The sequence below is a fragment of the Anoplophora glabripennis genome, unplaced genomic scaffold, assembly GCF_000390285.2.
Source record: "Anoplophora glabripennis isolate ALB-LARVAE unplaced genomic scaffold, Agla_2.0 scaffold47, whole genome shotgun sequence".
NCBI classification, from domain to species: Eukaryota; Metazoa; Arthropoda; class Insecta; order Coleoptera; family Cerambycidae; genus Anoplophora; species Anoplophora glabripennis.
This window is the reverse complement of record NW_019416342.1, coordinates 196,855-212,987: the sequence shown is the minus strand read 5'-3', so window position 1 is coordinate 212,987 and position 16,133 is coordinate 196,855. Positions and strand designations below refer to the sequence as shown.

General features: G+C 32.7%; 2 protein-coding genes across 9 annotated transcripts in view; one reads left to right on the top strand and one right to left on the bottom strand.

Annotated features, from left to right (window-relative positions):
- Nucleotides 1–1,631: 1,631 nt before the first annotated feature.
- On the bottom strand, nucleotides 1,632–3,062 carry LOC108906454. The gene is made up of 3 exons (XM_018709704.1): nucleotides 2,847–3,062; nucleotides 2,500–2,597; nucleotides 1,632–1,976 (listed from the first exon to the last, which is right to left on the bottom strand). Exons 1-3 carry the CDS (start codon nucleotides 2,980–2,982, stop codon nucleotides 1,722–1,724), a joined length of 489 nt encoding a protein of 162 aa, XP_018565220.1. The 5' UTR covers nucleotides 2,983–3,062; the 3' UTR covers nucleotides 1,632–1,721.
- The window catches only part of LOC108906452 (anaphase-promoting complex subunit 11-like), a 60,152-nt gene continuing 46,992 nt past the window's right edge, over nucleotides 2,974–16,133 (top strand). The window contains exons 1-3 of one of the 8 annotated variants that reach the window (XM_018709697.1): nucleotides 8,960–9,631; nucleotides 12,839–13,305; nucleotides 15,799–16,082. In XM_018709697.1, coding sequence (XP_018565213.1) covers nucleotides 9,085–9,631; nucleotides 12,839–13,305; nucleotides 15,799–16,082 — 1,298 coding nt within the window. In that variant the 5' untranslated portion in view covers nucleotides 8,960–9,084. Of the gene's footprint in view, nucleotides 3,069–3,153; nucleotides 3,397–8,959; nucleotides 9,632–12,835; nucleotides 13,306–15,798; nucleotides 16,083–16,133 lie in introns of those variants that run through there. The other 7 variants (XM_018709696.1, XM_018709702.1, XM_018709703.1 and 4 more) reach the window with 7 other exon arrangements.

Genomic DNA, 16,133 nt, shown 5'->3' with positions numbered 1-16,133 from the left:
TTTGCGGGAATTATGAATGCAACAAATAATTCCGCGCATGCGCGTACAACTTTTCAATCTTGAAAAGTGTCCTCCCTCAGGACATGTCCACCTTTCACGACATGTCCGCAGCACGTCTCTAAATTTTTTATTTCTTTGCTATGTTATAGTTTCACATCTTCACATCTCATTTCTGATGTTAAAAGAAATTAATTTTCTTTTCAGACAACAAAAATCTTAAAAGTTAACATCTCTAGACTGTTAATTTAAGTATATATGTTACCAATGATTTCCTTTTTAATACAGAAGTAGATAAAATAATATCCGTGTGATGCAAAATATTTGCCATATAATGGAATCCACTATTTTTTAATGTCCACTTACAGTTTTACTGCAAATTTGCACTCACTGAATAAATTTGCGGTACTAATTTGGGAAAGGATTAGGAAGTCAAAACTTGAAACATCACCTTACACTTACACACTTGTGTTACGTAAAATGAAGTATCAACTCAACTTTAACTTTTATAACTTTGCAAAATATTAATAAGGTAGCGTTGTGTATTTCATATTAGTGTTACTCACGTCTTCCTATCTTTTCCTACTTTCAGTTTTAGTTATATGGCGATTGTATGTGTATTTACAGTTTTGGAACTGACGGTTGTGCTGTATGTGGTACATTCAGATTTTGAAAGAATACATCTAGTGTAGACTCAAAACTTTTTATTCTTTCATTATTTAGGTATCCATTTTTTTTTATTTTGTAAAAACATTGTGCAATATTAAGTTTTTTAATTTCAGTAATAGACTTACCGACTCAAAACAATGCAGCATAAAATGTGACACTACATGTACGCTTCATCAAAAAAAATTGTCCCTTCAAATTAAGGTTGTATATATTTTGTGATTCATTAATTTTTGTATATAATTGCTTAGATTGATATATATTGCCAAAGAAAAGTGTAATATGGTAAACAATGCAAGTGTGAAACTTGTTTGTAATTTTTTATGGATATAAAAAAAATTACTTGTGCAACAGTTATAATCTTTATAAACGAAATAATGGATGTTGTGCCAAAGCTACTTTAGAAAAACTAATAAAATGTAAATTTAAATAAACTGTGACTTTTTTCTTCAAATGGCATGGTTGGGCAAATGTTAGTTATTAAGTGTAAACATGTTTTGAAACTTCTGACCGATTTCTCTCCACTTACTGAAAACTTGTGAATATGTTTTATTACAATTTTCTGTTGATTTATTTGTTTTTAAATCGATAATAAAATTAAATTACTGTAAAAACTCCTAGTGCAAAAATATGTTTCTTCGTAATGTTTTGTACGAAGTTTAAAAAAACAAATATTCCATCGTCACCACATATATCCATAAAAAATATCAATAGATTTTTTAAGTCTCGACTCATTTATCATCCATCCACTGTAAACACACTTATTATTAGTAATAGCATTTTATAAACCCTTCTTATTAAAATGTTATTACGTGTTATGTATATTCTCGTATTTATAGAAAATATATATATTAAACTTGTTAGAATATGTTCCAATGTTTTTTATTATTTAATTACATATGCAATACATTTAAGTACTTATTTATTAGGCTGTCACATACATATATTGAAATAAAATGTTTTTCATGAATTGTAGAGTAGTATATTTAATTTCTTACAAAGTACATGGCAATTACAAATAAATAAATTACGTGAGGGTAAAGTATCGCTAGAACTGGTCAAACCTTTTCTTCTATATTACCTTCGGCTGGTGGTGAACTTTCAGGTCCAGTTTCATAAGTTGATTTATTCTTTAATAAGTATGCAGCCAAAGCAGAAATTGGTTCTGGTGGCCTTTCCTTGGCAAGGTATGAGAGGGCGTTCATCAGTATAGGCACTACGGTTTGATCGAGGTATTGTCTTGTTGGCAAAGATGACAGATCTACACGGGTTTTCTTTGGAACATTTTCTTGGTTTTCCATTTTCAATGCTGCCTGTATAAACCAAAATTACAATTTTTGATACACAAAACTACAATCAGCTTTTCTACAGTCTTAATTTGATAAAAATAAATAAATACTTGTCAAATTCATTTAGTCGACAGATTGGTTGCCTCGACAATTGAATAATTTATATATTTTCATTACCCTAGATAGTACAATATAAATGACGATTGTAACAATATATAGCCAACAATAAAATGTAAAGCGATTAATTTATATAAGTTAAAAGATTTTTAATATTACCTTATAACAAAATATTACTTTAAAATCCATAATATAATTCATATTTTCAGTATGCTGGGTTTGGAAATTTTGATTGTACTGAATATTCAAATATTTACATCAAAAACAACTTTTAAACTATCTACATAGTACACAACAAACAAAAATGTTTATGACATGTACAAAATTCGTCAGCATTCACTAATAAAATCATATTCTTTTATTATATCCACATAAAGATCTATAGTCATTTCAATGGTGGTCTTAACCTGAAAAATGTTTTACATTTTACCTTTATTAATCGGCAGTATGTAGGATCTCCAACTAAATTACAAACTTCTGCAGAAATCTCCTGTTCAGTTAAAGTTGTTTGATTAAAATCCTTCGAACCTAGTCAAACGATAATGGATTATAAAAAGTAGAACGAACGGATGAAGCAAAATAAATAACTGTCAAAAAAAAACAAATTTCAAATATGACGTTTGAACTAACTGGACAATGCTACTTTTAACCTACGATGTATATTACCTACGATTTTAAAAGTTTATCCAACTTGTTAAAATTTGTTTACAGAAAATGTTTAATAATAATTTATTATTTTAAGTAATTGTTTAATGTTATTATTTAAATTTCTAGTACCGGATTTTTTGTCTTCAAAATCTGCTGCTTTTCCCATGTCTTTGTTTCCATTGATTGCTTCACCTAGTTTCAATAGACTGCTGTTGGTGGAGGTTTTTCTTTCATCTTGATTTGTTTCTTCATTTTGAGGAATCATTTTTAAAATTTATTAATGTTTAACCGTTGTTAAGTGATCATTTGTTTTACTGTTTTCGAATGGAATAATGAAAGTGCGTATCAAAAGTAAGTATTTACATAACCTAGGTTTGAAAAACAATACATAGTACTCAATTAATATTGTTTATATCAGTTTTACATTTTATTATAGATTGGACCGGAGTAGCTACTTGGAGATGGGTAGCTAATGACGACAATTGTGGAATATGTCGAATGCCTTTCGATGGGTGCTGTCCTGATTGTAAGTTACCTGGTGATGATTGCCCCTTAGTTTGGGGTCAGTGTTCTCATTGCTTTCATATGCACTGCATAGTAAAGTGGCTACAGTCTCAACCTGTTAATCAGCAGTGTCCCATGTGCAGGCAGGAGTGGAAATTTAATAACAAATAGGTAGGTAAGTCGTTACATATGTGCTACTGTCCTCCATTTATTTACTAATACGGGAGACAGAGAGGAGTTACTTAAATAACTATTCTGTAATAACAGTCTAGTATGTAAGAAATAACAATGGTATATGGTTTGAATTAAAATTTTTATGAGTTTTCAGCGAAATTGCTTATACGTTCAGTGACAAAATGCTACACATTTTTTTGATACAAACATTCCATTGCGAAATTTCAGACAGTTGCAAAATTGCAAGCATTTGCAGAACATTGTAAACAATTGTAGTCAGTCGCAAATAGTTGCAGACAAGTACATATACATCTACAAACAATTCTACATACTACAAACAATTCCAAGTAAATATCTAAATTTGTATAATTGCACAAAATTATTTTTTGCTTTTAACAAGGTTTAAAATTACATCTGCATAAATTGTGAAATAGTCTGGCCTGTTATCTGATGTATGAATGAATATTAGTATCTTATTTTTGTCATCTTTATCACCTTCGCAATCAGTAATTGTGAATCTATTTAATTTCTCTTAAGGACCATTTAAAGTACGAATGAACAAGGATTTACATTAATTATTAATTATTGCGGGATAATGTTGCCGAGCTTTTCATTTTTAACATTTGCATTAGGTTTGCCGGAATACTAGACTCTTCATAATATAATGTAACTGATGAAAATTCCTAGCAAAATATTTCTCATTGTTAATTAGATATATTATCGTGAAATTGAACATTTAAAGTTACTCTTTAAATAATGAGGTGTGTTTCCAGGGTATCATTAAACGAACTGCTATTGTTACTGACATATAAATATCTGCATTTTTTTTTTTTTTAGTACATACATCTGACATGCTCTTTCACAGTTGCGGTTACAGGCATAATAAATTTCGAACATATTATGCTTATCTTCATTTTCAACATTTGCCAAAACGGAAAGGTTTTTGAACATTCACTGCAATTTTTTAAATTATAATATTCATTTGGAGTTTTGGTAGTTTGTATGCATTTTTAAGAATTAATTTGTCATAATTAAATTAAAATTGTAATAACGTTGTAATTTTGACGCAATAACTTATTGAATTATGTATGACCAGGTGATGGAGATTAAAACTCTAATAATGTTTTATTGTAACTTTTGATGGTAATAGTTTAAATAACTAGGTGGATTTCACAGGGTCTAAAGACACTTAGAGTGTACGATAATTCAATAAACATAAAATCTTAATAAAAAATTTAGATAAATTTGGAAAGAATACATTGAAGGTGAATTTTTCGAGACAAAACCTCTGGTTGGGGCTATTGGGGATGCAGGCTTGCAAAAAATGTAATAAAATTTCCAGGATCATATTTAAAAAAATTAGTTGATGACCCTGTAGAGACGAAACGAAAAAATTGATTAAGCTCTTCGATAGAGGGCAAAAAGTTGCCATAAGGAAGTCTTTTTTTTTTCCAATGTCACCTCAAACAAGGCTGAAATGAAACAAAAACGGATTTCCAAAATTTCGTTTTTTTTTTCAAATATTTCGAAAACTAATCATGTTAGCCTTGATTTTTTAGAGGCATAATGTTAGTCTCCTGTTTATGCAACTTTGCCCAAATTTAAGTTACTTCGCATCTCTTACAGTTTCCGAGATTCCTGTAGTGAGAAGCGAATACGTTAAATTTACTAGACAATTAATAGAATTAAATAATACAATTAAGTTTGCTGTTACAGTTTTTTTGACAACAATTTTAAATCAAAAAATCTTGAAGATAAATATAATAAATAGGTAAACAATTAAAAAAGTTCTAAGAAACAAATCATCAGGTATGTAGAAAGACGAAGTGAGATTCGCCATTAGCACTTCCTTAGAAACCATTGAAGTGTATATTATCTACACTTCTCATTTCTCATTTATACCGACGATTATATTTCACCTCAACAAAAACTCAAATATGTCGGTTCTTGCGACTTGCGATATACACACCAGGTATTTCAAAAACGTGTTTTAATTCTACGCATTTCCCACGTTTGTGGATACTGTAATGGAAGGTTGTGAGAAAATTCTAGTCGCTGTGACAACGTCATAGATACGGAGCTGGATACGAGGGTATTGCAAAAAGTATGAGCAGATTGAAGGGGCCCCCCAAATATTTGAAACTTTCGGGCTTGGAAGATCCCTATTTTAGATAAAGGTTGAGGGTTTTGAAACCACAAAATACATTACAGAAAACACATACAAACAAATACTTACCGCCATGTTCTAAAGAAGTAGATTGGTGACGTGAGTAAAAATATTGTTATCGACAACCATCGTTGTATGACCGTCGTACTGATTTGCATTATACCGCGTTTAAGACTGTCAAATACAGGGTATTTTGCAGTCAAAATAAGACGGTTTATTTAAGCTTTCGTTTAACCGAAATGATTTGTTTAGAGATTTACAAGAAAATTCAATTTCCAAGTGAATTTGATATGTTACTTGTGTATAGACGTCACTATTTAACATAGCAACAAAAGTAATTGTATATACAGAAATGCGAAAAGTACCCCCACCCCTAAGTATGAGTTGTTTTTCCTTTTCCAAATTATTTTTCGATTGCAAATTTTTACGCGTGCTAAGGTTTTCGAGTAATAAATTGTCTGTCAGTAAACACTAAAGAGCAACATCAAATAAAAATTGTTGTTTTTAATTAGATGATATGGGTATTGTAACAATATAGAATTGTACTTACAAAATAAAATAAAATTGTAACACGCGCATTTCTAGTTTAGCCTAGCGAGCATCACAAAGGGCTAAGGTCACTTCGCGACGTTGTTGCAACAACTTATATTAGTTGGGCAGCTCTAGAAGCGGTCGCGGTACGCGAAATAGGGAAGGTCAGGAAAGTTATTAGTCAGTTCCTAAAGTTTTTTGCTTCTTTAATAGACCGTGGCAAATTTAAGTCAATAGTTGTAAATATGTAAATGATTATATTTATTAATAGCGGAAATAATTTATATAATTATTTCAGTGCATCAAATACAGAAAGTATTGATTTTTTCCATTAACTATTAATAGAGGTAATTAAATTATTTGTAGTACTACTTTCTCCTACCTATTAATGTATCACATAAACAATATTCCAAAAACTACGTAAGCATGACCCACAAGTATTTCAGGTAATGAGTTTATTTTTATTAGATACTTAAAAATTAACTTATCAACTTTCTAAACACTGCGTATAAAATAACTAGGTACGTTGTTATCCTGTAAACTTGGATAGAAAATATGTATATACATAAGACAACAGCTGTTGTCATTTAGTAAATTAACGATTATTGTTACCACTAATAATGTCAATAGATATGAAACTTTTTTTATATACATTGGTAGCTATATCTAGATTTTACAGTTTTATAAATTTGAAATAGTATCTGTTAAGTATGTCCTGGAACAACCACAATAAGCACACATAGTGTGATAAATGTTCAATTGTTAAATTATGTCTGTTTGCACTTAATATGTCTATAAGCCTTTCTAATATTTATATTACATTTATGGAAGTTTAAGATACTGTCGATTATAGAGTTAAATTAACTAGTAATACATAATACATTGCACGTGTTAATATGTTTTAATACATAGTCGTATCCCTAGGGAAAAAAATACGCACGGTTATGTTTAGAATGAGATGGACACGTATAGACAAGGACAAACGTAAACAAAACGCCGCTCTTTAGTCATCAGTAACCTAGTCACCAAAGTGTTTTCGATAAAAATTTGATTCAATTAACATCAAAAATTGATATATTTGAAATAAAACTTTGTTAAGTTCCGAAACTTGGAATGGAATATTCTTGAACGAAAATTTTTCAAACCAATTTATATGGATTTTTTTTGTAATACCACATGCCTAAAAAGATAAAATGCCTTTTTATCAGATAAAATACTAACTCTGCCTATGCACTAAATAAAAATGTTATTCTTTCTTTTTCAATATGACATTTTTTTCATTTATTTGGGACAAAAACAATTGAAATTCGTTGTTTTTACAGGAAAAACGTATTTTTTCAAACAAAAAATAATTAGCAAATTTTAAAGTTCAGGTATTAAATAAGCTTTAAGTGTAGTAAGTAAAGTAAGTATTTATTTAATCTTTCTCGTAAAGAAACCTTAGGGAGGCACTGACTCCCCCGTTTCTAAAAAAAACTGCCACTGTGTAGGAAATTTTAATTATTCTATCACGCTCCATTTTAGTTTAGACAGTCTGACTGATACCGAATGGCAATTGCCTAATTATTTCTTCTCAAATAATTTTCTGACCGATTGTATTATCTGGACTATCATCAAAATATGTGTATTACTGTAACTTATTTGTGTTATAGCTCTTTTTACTGTTAGACTAAATATTAGTTGTCAGAATTGTAATTTTTTAACATACAACTATACAGTATTCGTAAGAACTCGGAATAACAGTTTTATTATTACGATTATTTTACTTGCAAAGCTTAATATTCCCATTGTCATCGCATTCTTTTATATTATCTAAAATCGGGGCAAATACAACTCAAACATATTGAAGTTAGTTCGACTCTGGTTCGGCAAAAAATACCTTAGAACGACAATTGTGACTATCGCCCTCTTTTCGACAGTATCCAAACTATAGAAATGTTGAAGTACGAAGGATTCCTTAAATTTTTCGGCGTGAAAAGATGACGCATAATATAAAACTTCAGAACATGTACGTTTCCTATTTTGTCCAATTGGTTTATAAAACTACTCAATAATTCTTATTAATTCATATGTAAATGATATCCTAAAAGCATTCTGCTGGGTGTGACTATGTTTATAATACCGTACGCGTTTATCTGTATGTTCAACAGTTGTGTAAAGTTCAGGAAACGTAAGATAAATAATTAAGTTTTTTTTCCTTACTTAAAATGTGTTGTCAGTTGTCTCACACCCTGAAGAAAACTTGTATGAGTAGTACAGTGAAGATATATCGTTTCTAACCTGCTTAGATTTTTTAGACAATAGGACAAAAAATTCATTGAAAATTGCGCATAAAAACGCCCGCTTTAATTCTGCTATCCTGTTTACGAAGTTCTGGTGAAGGCGCTGAAGCAAATACATAATTAATATGAACCCGTCATATTTATTCGAGTATTTATTTAAATGTGTTGTTTTCGAATATTTCTCTCTTTTGGTATCCACAGAAGCTATTATTCCTAAACCGCTACTATTATTTGTAAACGATTCTGTTGCTTTTTAATTAATTTTTCAGGAGTTTATTTAACCTATACTAATCCTTACCCTCCCCACCTGTTTTATTAAAAACATGTGAAAGATGCTTGTTTTAAAACTGTTTATTCACGAATTTTTTATAACATTGACTGTCTGGAAGTCAACTATCGATCGGATTTTCCTTTCCGAGAGACCCAACACAAATTTACAGTATCGCCGGGGACGGCTCGTTATTTACCTCCCCCACCTCGTGGGTTCTACCTGTTGTGCGGAACGAGCAGCTGTTGATTACCTTCCTCGAAAATTCAGCCTTCAGTCCGCGATAGGCGCGAGCGAGAAGAGGCTGTCGCGATTGTCGGAAGCCGCGCGCGCGCTTATCACGTAACAGCACACCGCCGAAAGCTATGAATCACCACGAGGTGGCCGAATTAACTCGCGAAGGGATCGTCAATTAAGATTCCCCCGCGTGCCGCACATAAAATGATTATGATCAATTCAAGCTCGGCCCAGAAAGTGGGGAAACCACCCCCGCCAGTGCCGCCCCGGCCTTCCAAAAGTGTAGTCGCCGAGGCCCTGGCCAAGTCGCGTCACCACAACAAAGTGATCTCCATCAGGGAGGCGGAAAAAACAAAATCACCCACGAGGCAGGCACCGCCGCCCCCGACCCCGCGGAACGAGCTTACAAAGTCTAAATCCACTTATTCCATCAACATCCCCCTGAAGAAACCCATGGTTTTCGAGAGATCCATCTCGGAGGAAGTGAAGAACACTTCAAGACCGGTAATTTATCAGTCCTCGAACGTGAAGTGCAACAATAACAATAATAGTGTGCAAATAACGAGGGGGACCAGTGACGTAAAAATTGTAAATAACAATACGAGTAGCCTTCGCAATAGGCTGGTTGGTAAACAGGAAAAATTGGAAGAGGAAGACAGGAGTCGTGTTCAGGTGTCTCGAAAGGAGTCGGTTAAACGTGAGAAGTTCCGTGGGGAGGAATTTATAGTGAAACATAATGAAGGAAGTGATGGTAAGGGAATATAAGAAGGGCGAAGCACCTTCTTGGGTTTAGCTTTTGATCCGTGCTTGAAGGTTCATTTAGAAAATTAGAATTTGAAGAGATCGCAGAGTTCATGTATAAATCATGATGATGCGTTCATTTTCCATTTGGGATTGTTAAAATAAGATATTTGTGTTTTGCAGAAAAGGAAAGTTTGCGTCATTTGCAATCTGGTGTTTAGTTATCGTCAGTCAGCGATGTTCTCAAGTTTCGCATTCTTTAATATCCTTTCTGTTTTAAAAATATCTACTAGCCTTTTTACCACCACAGAATACTGGACTTACTCTGGTCTTGTTGCACCTTGTATGTATAATTTCTTGACCAGTGGTGTTTTTTTTTTATATTTTGTATGTCAGAAGGAACATAAATATTGATGTAGTATCTACATGATTAACGTTCCTTCTTGGAATATTTTCGTGTCTATTGTCAATTTTCCACATTATAGTAGTTAAATCTGTAAAAGTTTATATTGTCGCTTCCTTTGACTCATTAAATTTCAAAATCTTTTTACATCTACCGTATGATCTGTTAAATTGGTTATTGCCTTATAGCATACGTTTTCAATACTGAATCTCAGTCTGAAGAATACAATTTATCCGAGAATCATATCTTGTAAAACAATTTTTTTTTCACGTTTGGTAATTTGTGGTGTAATCCAGATTATTTCGGATCAACATACAGTCCCTAGAAATTCCTGATACACAGGAAAACTGGACATATTAGTCGAATAATGTAATCTAAAAGAAAAGAAGCAATTATTAATATCAAGAATTCAAATCGCTTTACTGTGACTTGCGAAAAGCTGTCGCTTAATCATCGCTCTAAAAATGAACGAGTGCATAATTGTTTACCTTGTAGCAATTGAGCACAAAATTTTCTAAGAATCCTTGATATACTTTCAAGTATTTTCAATTTATCCTTAATTTTTATACTCGTAGGTTATGATATGAATTTTATTTTTATCTAGATATGGTCTTATTTGATTCCTACTTTGAAATATCTTTATGTTTGATATTGTTTGATAATTTTGATATTGGTTCTGTACGAGCATTTCTGGATGATATTCCTCATCTTAATGTTTCAATAACTCTGTGTCCCCTAAAGCATATGAAAACACTGACAGAATGGCAAACATTACATTAGGCTCATCCGTAGCGCTTCTATTATTCATATTCTCATTTCACGATTTGTTCTCTTGGTCTTAGGAATATGAAAAATCAATGAGCCCATCTGAATCACAGTGTGCTTAAAATGTGAAAGCTCCTTGTGATTTTAATTAATTTATGCAAAATTTGTGTAAAACTTGATTTTCTAAATGAACTTTCCACAGCTTCATACACCTACAGCGTGTTCACCAAGAAGTGCACAAACTTTAAAAGATTAATCCCCCAAATACGAGTAAGACGTTTTATATAATCGTTTTAATTTTTTATATATTTTATTATACGATGAAACTTACGTTTATTGCATATAAAACCATGCTAGTAATTCTGGATATCAAGTATCAGTCAACTTCTTCATTAATACGAAACTTCTACGCCTATGACTATGACTATTTCTTTATATTTAATTTGTAAAAAAGGGACGTTTACGAAAAAAAATTTAATATACCTACTTATTAGACTGAGTTGCATAGTAATGGATAAACATTCTTTCTATTTTACAATATAAACAACAGTTTTCAAAAGAATTTTAATTAATTGGTTAACACAGAACAAAATAACAAATAACTGAGTTTAAATAAGACTAATATACAAAAACGTAACAAACAACCTCAAGGTTAATGTTAGTTCAAGGTCAAATGTAGATTTTTACTGTAATTTTTTATTTTTAACTACGAAATCAGAGGGAGTGACAGTCTTTGAGTAGATACTTGATGGTACTCCTTAGTGGTCTTGATCTTGGGATCACTAAAAAATTGTGAGCCCTTCTGTTCCATTGTCGGAAATAAAAAATGACAGCCGGAATAATCACTTGACCTCTACCTGACCTTGACGATCGACCTTAAGGTCACGTTTAAGATCATAATAACATGTAGAATTCTACGCTCTTTTATTTCTAGCTTCGAAATAGGGAGTCGCTGCTCCAAAAATAGATATGACCTTGACTTGTTCTTTCAACCTTGACCTCAAGATCAAGGTCACTAATGAGTTTCATGTCAGGTATCTACTCATAGACTGTCACTCCCTGTGATTCCGTAGTTAAAAACAAAAAATACAGTATAAAATCAACAATTGACCTTGAACTGACCTTGACCATTGACCTTGAGCTCACGGTCAATATCATATTCGGATGCAGAATTTCCTGCTATTTCCATTTCCCTGGTCGAGAAGAAGGGCTCAATTTAAAAAAAACGACTTGATCTTGATATGACCTTGAAACCTTAACCTCAAGGTCAAGGTTGCCATTGGATGCGTCGTGGCAAATGCTGAGACATTTGTCCTTACCATTTTTCCCAAAAATACTTTCCTGCTAAGATTGTTGGGAGTTTCCATACTTTTGACTAACCCTGTATACGAACCCCCCCCCCAAAAATACAATTTTGGTCATTCTAATGTTGAATTACTAGCATGGTTTTGTAACTACTAAATGTGGGTATTACTATTACTTTCAATTTTGAGAATATTAATTTAATTTTTGAAACCAAAAAAAAATCGGATTTTTCTTTCTTTCAAGTTTGTAAATTTAAACCAACGTTTATAAAGGGTGTTCCTTAATTCGAAAACCAAACTCCTGCAGGGTCAAACCAAAAATAATTCTAAACATTTTAATTAGTTATTAGTCATTTGTAATAGTTATTTATTTTTAATTTTGTTCGAAACTGCGCTTTCTATCACCAATAGCCAAAAATGTTTTTCCAAATTTGGTACAAGCGGTTTAAAAGATGGATGAATCATTAACAGCTCATCTTCGAGCTGCTACATTTTTATATCGGGTCATAATTGACTCTCAGTTTCTTTTTATGTTGTTCATTTTGATCCAAAAGCATTCTGTAGAAGTTTGGCAGCGGAATTAAAAGACACCCCTGAGAAATATCGTTTTAAAGTTTGTGCATACAATGTAATGTGCTTTATTCGTTCAATCTAAATTATACCTGGTCAGTTCCTCGCTGTTCTGTCCAGAGATAAATACCAGAAAGCGATGCACCAGGTAACAGAATTAAACCTCTTCCAGCAGCCAGCGATGGCAGATCGATGTCCAACGCCAGCACCTTGGAGAAGTCGTCCGACTCGTCGGAGAAGAACGGGAGCAACGGCAGCCTTGACAAGAAGAACTGGGACCAGATGCTCAACGACAGGAATCACGTGAACACCCTCATCGACGAGATGTTCGCTAGCGTCCTGGAAGTGCAGTTTAGCGACGATAACGGCGCACTGAATCAAAATAACAACAAACTGTCGACGGTGTTATCGCAAGATAAGACGGAAATAATAATAAATGATGCGACGGAGATCGATTACGAGAACGTAAGATTCGATAACGGCGTTATTGTCAGTAGCGGAAACGGCATGTCGGGCGAAAGTAACGTGCCGAAGACGGTTATAGTGATAAAGAACGATTCTTCCGATGTGGACGACGAGGAGAAGAAGAAGCAGGTTATCTCCTGCAGTTCCAACACTAGCTCGGCGGAGAGACAGAAACAGGTGATGATTTATTTGATTGGATTGACTAGTTTGCATCAGTATGTGTCGGTCATTTTATTTTATTCTATTTTACGTTATTCGAGAAGTCAAAACCCAAAATGGGAATACATATACAAAAAAAAAGGAATGCGAAAAGGGTAAGGAAAACAAAAAAATCACATAATAATAAAAACAACAGACAATATTATTTTGTATAATGAATCAAATAACAAAATAAATTTATAAATAAAAATTCAAATTCGATGGAAATCTAAATAAATACTAGCCTTAAGTAATATGAATAAAGTCAACGTATTACTTAACATTAAAGAAATCTTGAAAACGTGTGAGAGTTGTTGTCAATGTCGTCATCAAAAGCAGAACTTGAAGTTGAACTGGTTTTGTCGTCTTTTACAAATGTTGACCAAAAATTCACCTAATGATATTTTAAATACCATCCCAGACATAATATGAAACCGTTGAACCTGCTGATCTGAGTAATCTGCTACTCGTTGACCATGAAAAAAAATATAATATACTAGATAGTGTAGATTTTAAGAAAAACAAAGCTATCCACATTTTATTTTGCATACTCTCTAGTATTTAAAAAGATTTAAAAAGACCAACTGACAGATGCCATAATAATAATGGATACTAAATTTAACTAGCTGAAAATAATATCGTTCCATACGACATAGTCTAGATACCTTTGCTGAACGCGTTGGAGCTATTTTTATGATGGCATGGTATTGGTATGGGGAAGTTCCGCTTGACTAGAGCAATTTCTCCGGTACATATATACAGGGTGTTTTTAAGCCTGAATTACGCTTCTGTCCATTTTAATGTATTTTTTCAAAGATAGATCAGGGCGGATCTGTTTTGAGGTGAATATGAAGGTGGGCAAGCAATTTTTTTCTGGATTACCTTCACCACAACTCACATAATAAAAGTGTAGATCCCTAGATCTGGGCGAGGTCCGGATCATTTTCAAAATTGCAAAAAACAATTTTACAAAATACCTATTTTATGTGCATTTTGGAAGAATATTGAACAGGAAAAAAAGTTTTAGAATTGAATTTTGCACAATATACTGTAAGTTAAAAATGTTTAAATTTATTACCGATGTTGCAAAATAGCAATAATTGATGAAAAAAAGGCAAAATAATCAAGTTTTTTGGGATATATTTTTTTAATATTTTAATTATTTCGAGGACATTCTAATTTTGGTAAAATAAAACTTTAGAGTATAATAAAACGACACACCATTCATTAAAATAGGTTCTATAGTTTTCGCAAAATATTTTTTTGAAAAATTTTTGAATTTTCAAAATGTTGCACAGCCTCAAATAAAGCATCTAGATAATTGAAAATTTTTTTACATAGGAAAGAGCGCTCAACCTTTCAAATGGTTTTTGAAAAATAGAAATCGTTGATTATAGGATGGCCACAGTAAATTATTAAAGTTAACACTCTTTTTTTTATTTTTAAACAATTAGATTACATTCATCAATTTGCAATTTAGTTTTTTTCGAAAATTATAATATACTGTACATTTTTTGTTGCAAATTTATTATTTGTAAATACATAAATGAATTTCTTTTGGGACATCTGTAAAGAGTTCATAATTTTATCAGCAATCATTTAATCTTAATTATAGTATTTACATTCTATAAATCATTTTTTATAATGCCGTTGAATAAATGATTAAGACTATCCAGATTAAGATCGAATTTTTTTCAATTTTATATCAAATATACAAGGTGTCTGCGAAAGATTGGAAATTCTAAGCTGGAGCCGATAGAGCCAAATATGCCTTATGCTAGTTTCAAAAATTCAGGGCGTTCAGTGTTTGAGTTTTATTTTGAAATTTCTCAATAACTTTGTAGACTGTCAGAGTATGAACAAAAAAATTGGCACTGAGGGTTGCTTTCGCTGTACAGCAAAAATAAAACGCTCTCTCAACGGTAGAAATAAACTATTTTTATTGAAAACTAAGCTTGTGGAAAAAGACGTGTTGTCGGTTCGAGTGTTTGCTGGAGAGTCCGTCTTGGTGTGGAGTCGTTCGCAGAAGTCCCTGGTCCTTGGCGCCAATCTGCCGGGGTCGTCTTCCGGGAACCCTGGTGCGGCCGGGCGCCGGGCTGGCACTCTTGACGCAACACTCAAAATGGGTCACTTGCGAACATGTGTACCCACAGTACTATTATGTTTTTTGACATGACAAATAAGAATTCTGAACTAATTTTGTCGTTGCTTGTATAGGGCGCCAGTTATGCCCTATTCCTTTGGTAAATAGGGGATTTTTTTTTGCCTTTAGAATTACTGACATTGTGTATTGAAAATATGAAAGAACGCCCTTTGTTTCTTGAAAAAGTTACTATTTCCCTTGGTTATCGAGATATTTGCGTATACAAATTTCAAAAATCTTTCCAAAAGTCTGATGCAAACTAGTCAACGTTGCGTGGGTATGCGCCCCATCTCCCAATCAGCCACTTGTAACGCACCGTCTTCGAATAGGTGAAGTTTAAGGATCAACTCAACCACGAACTGCTGATAAAGGAGCTGCAGTGCATGAAGCAGGACCAGGACAAGATACTGAAGAGGCAACGGAAACCGTCGATGAACCTCTATGATAACAGTGCAGTGCCCAATAGTGAGAGTACGGCGAAAATACCGCGGCCCGATTGGTTGGACGTGGGGGGTGGGGGGCGCGAAGTGAAGTTGAATACGTGTCAAATCGAGATAACCGACGAATCGGTCGAGAAAGAGGAGAAGAAGCCTTTTAATCTGGACTATGAGAGGTTTGTATCATTTTGTTTAATTTAATTAAATAAATTAGTTGAGTATGGGGA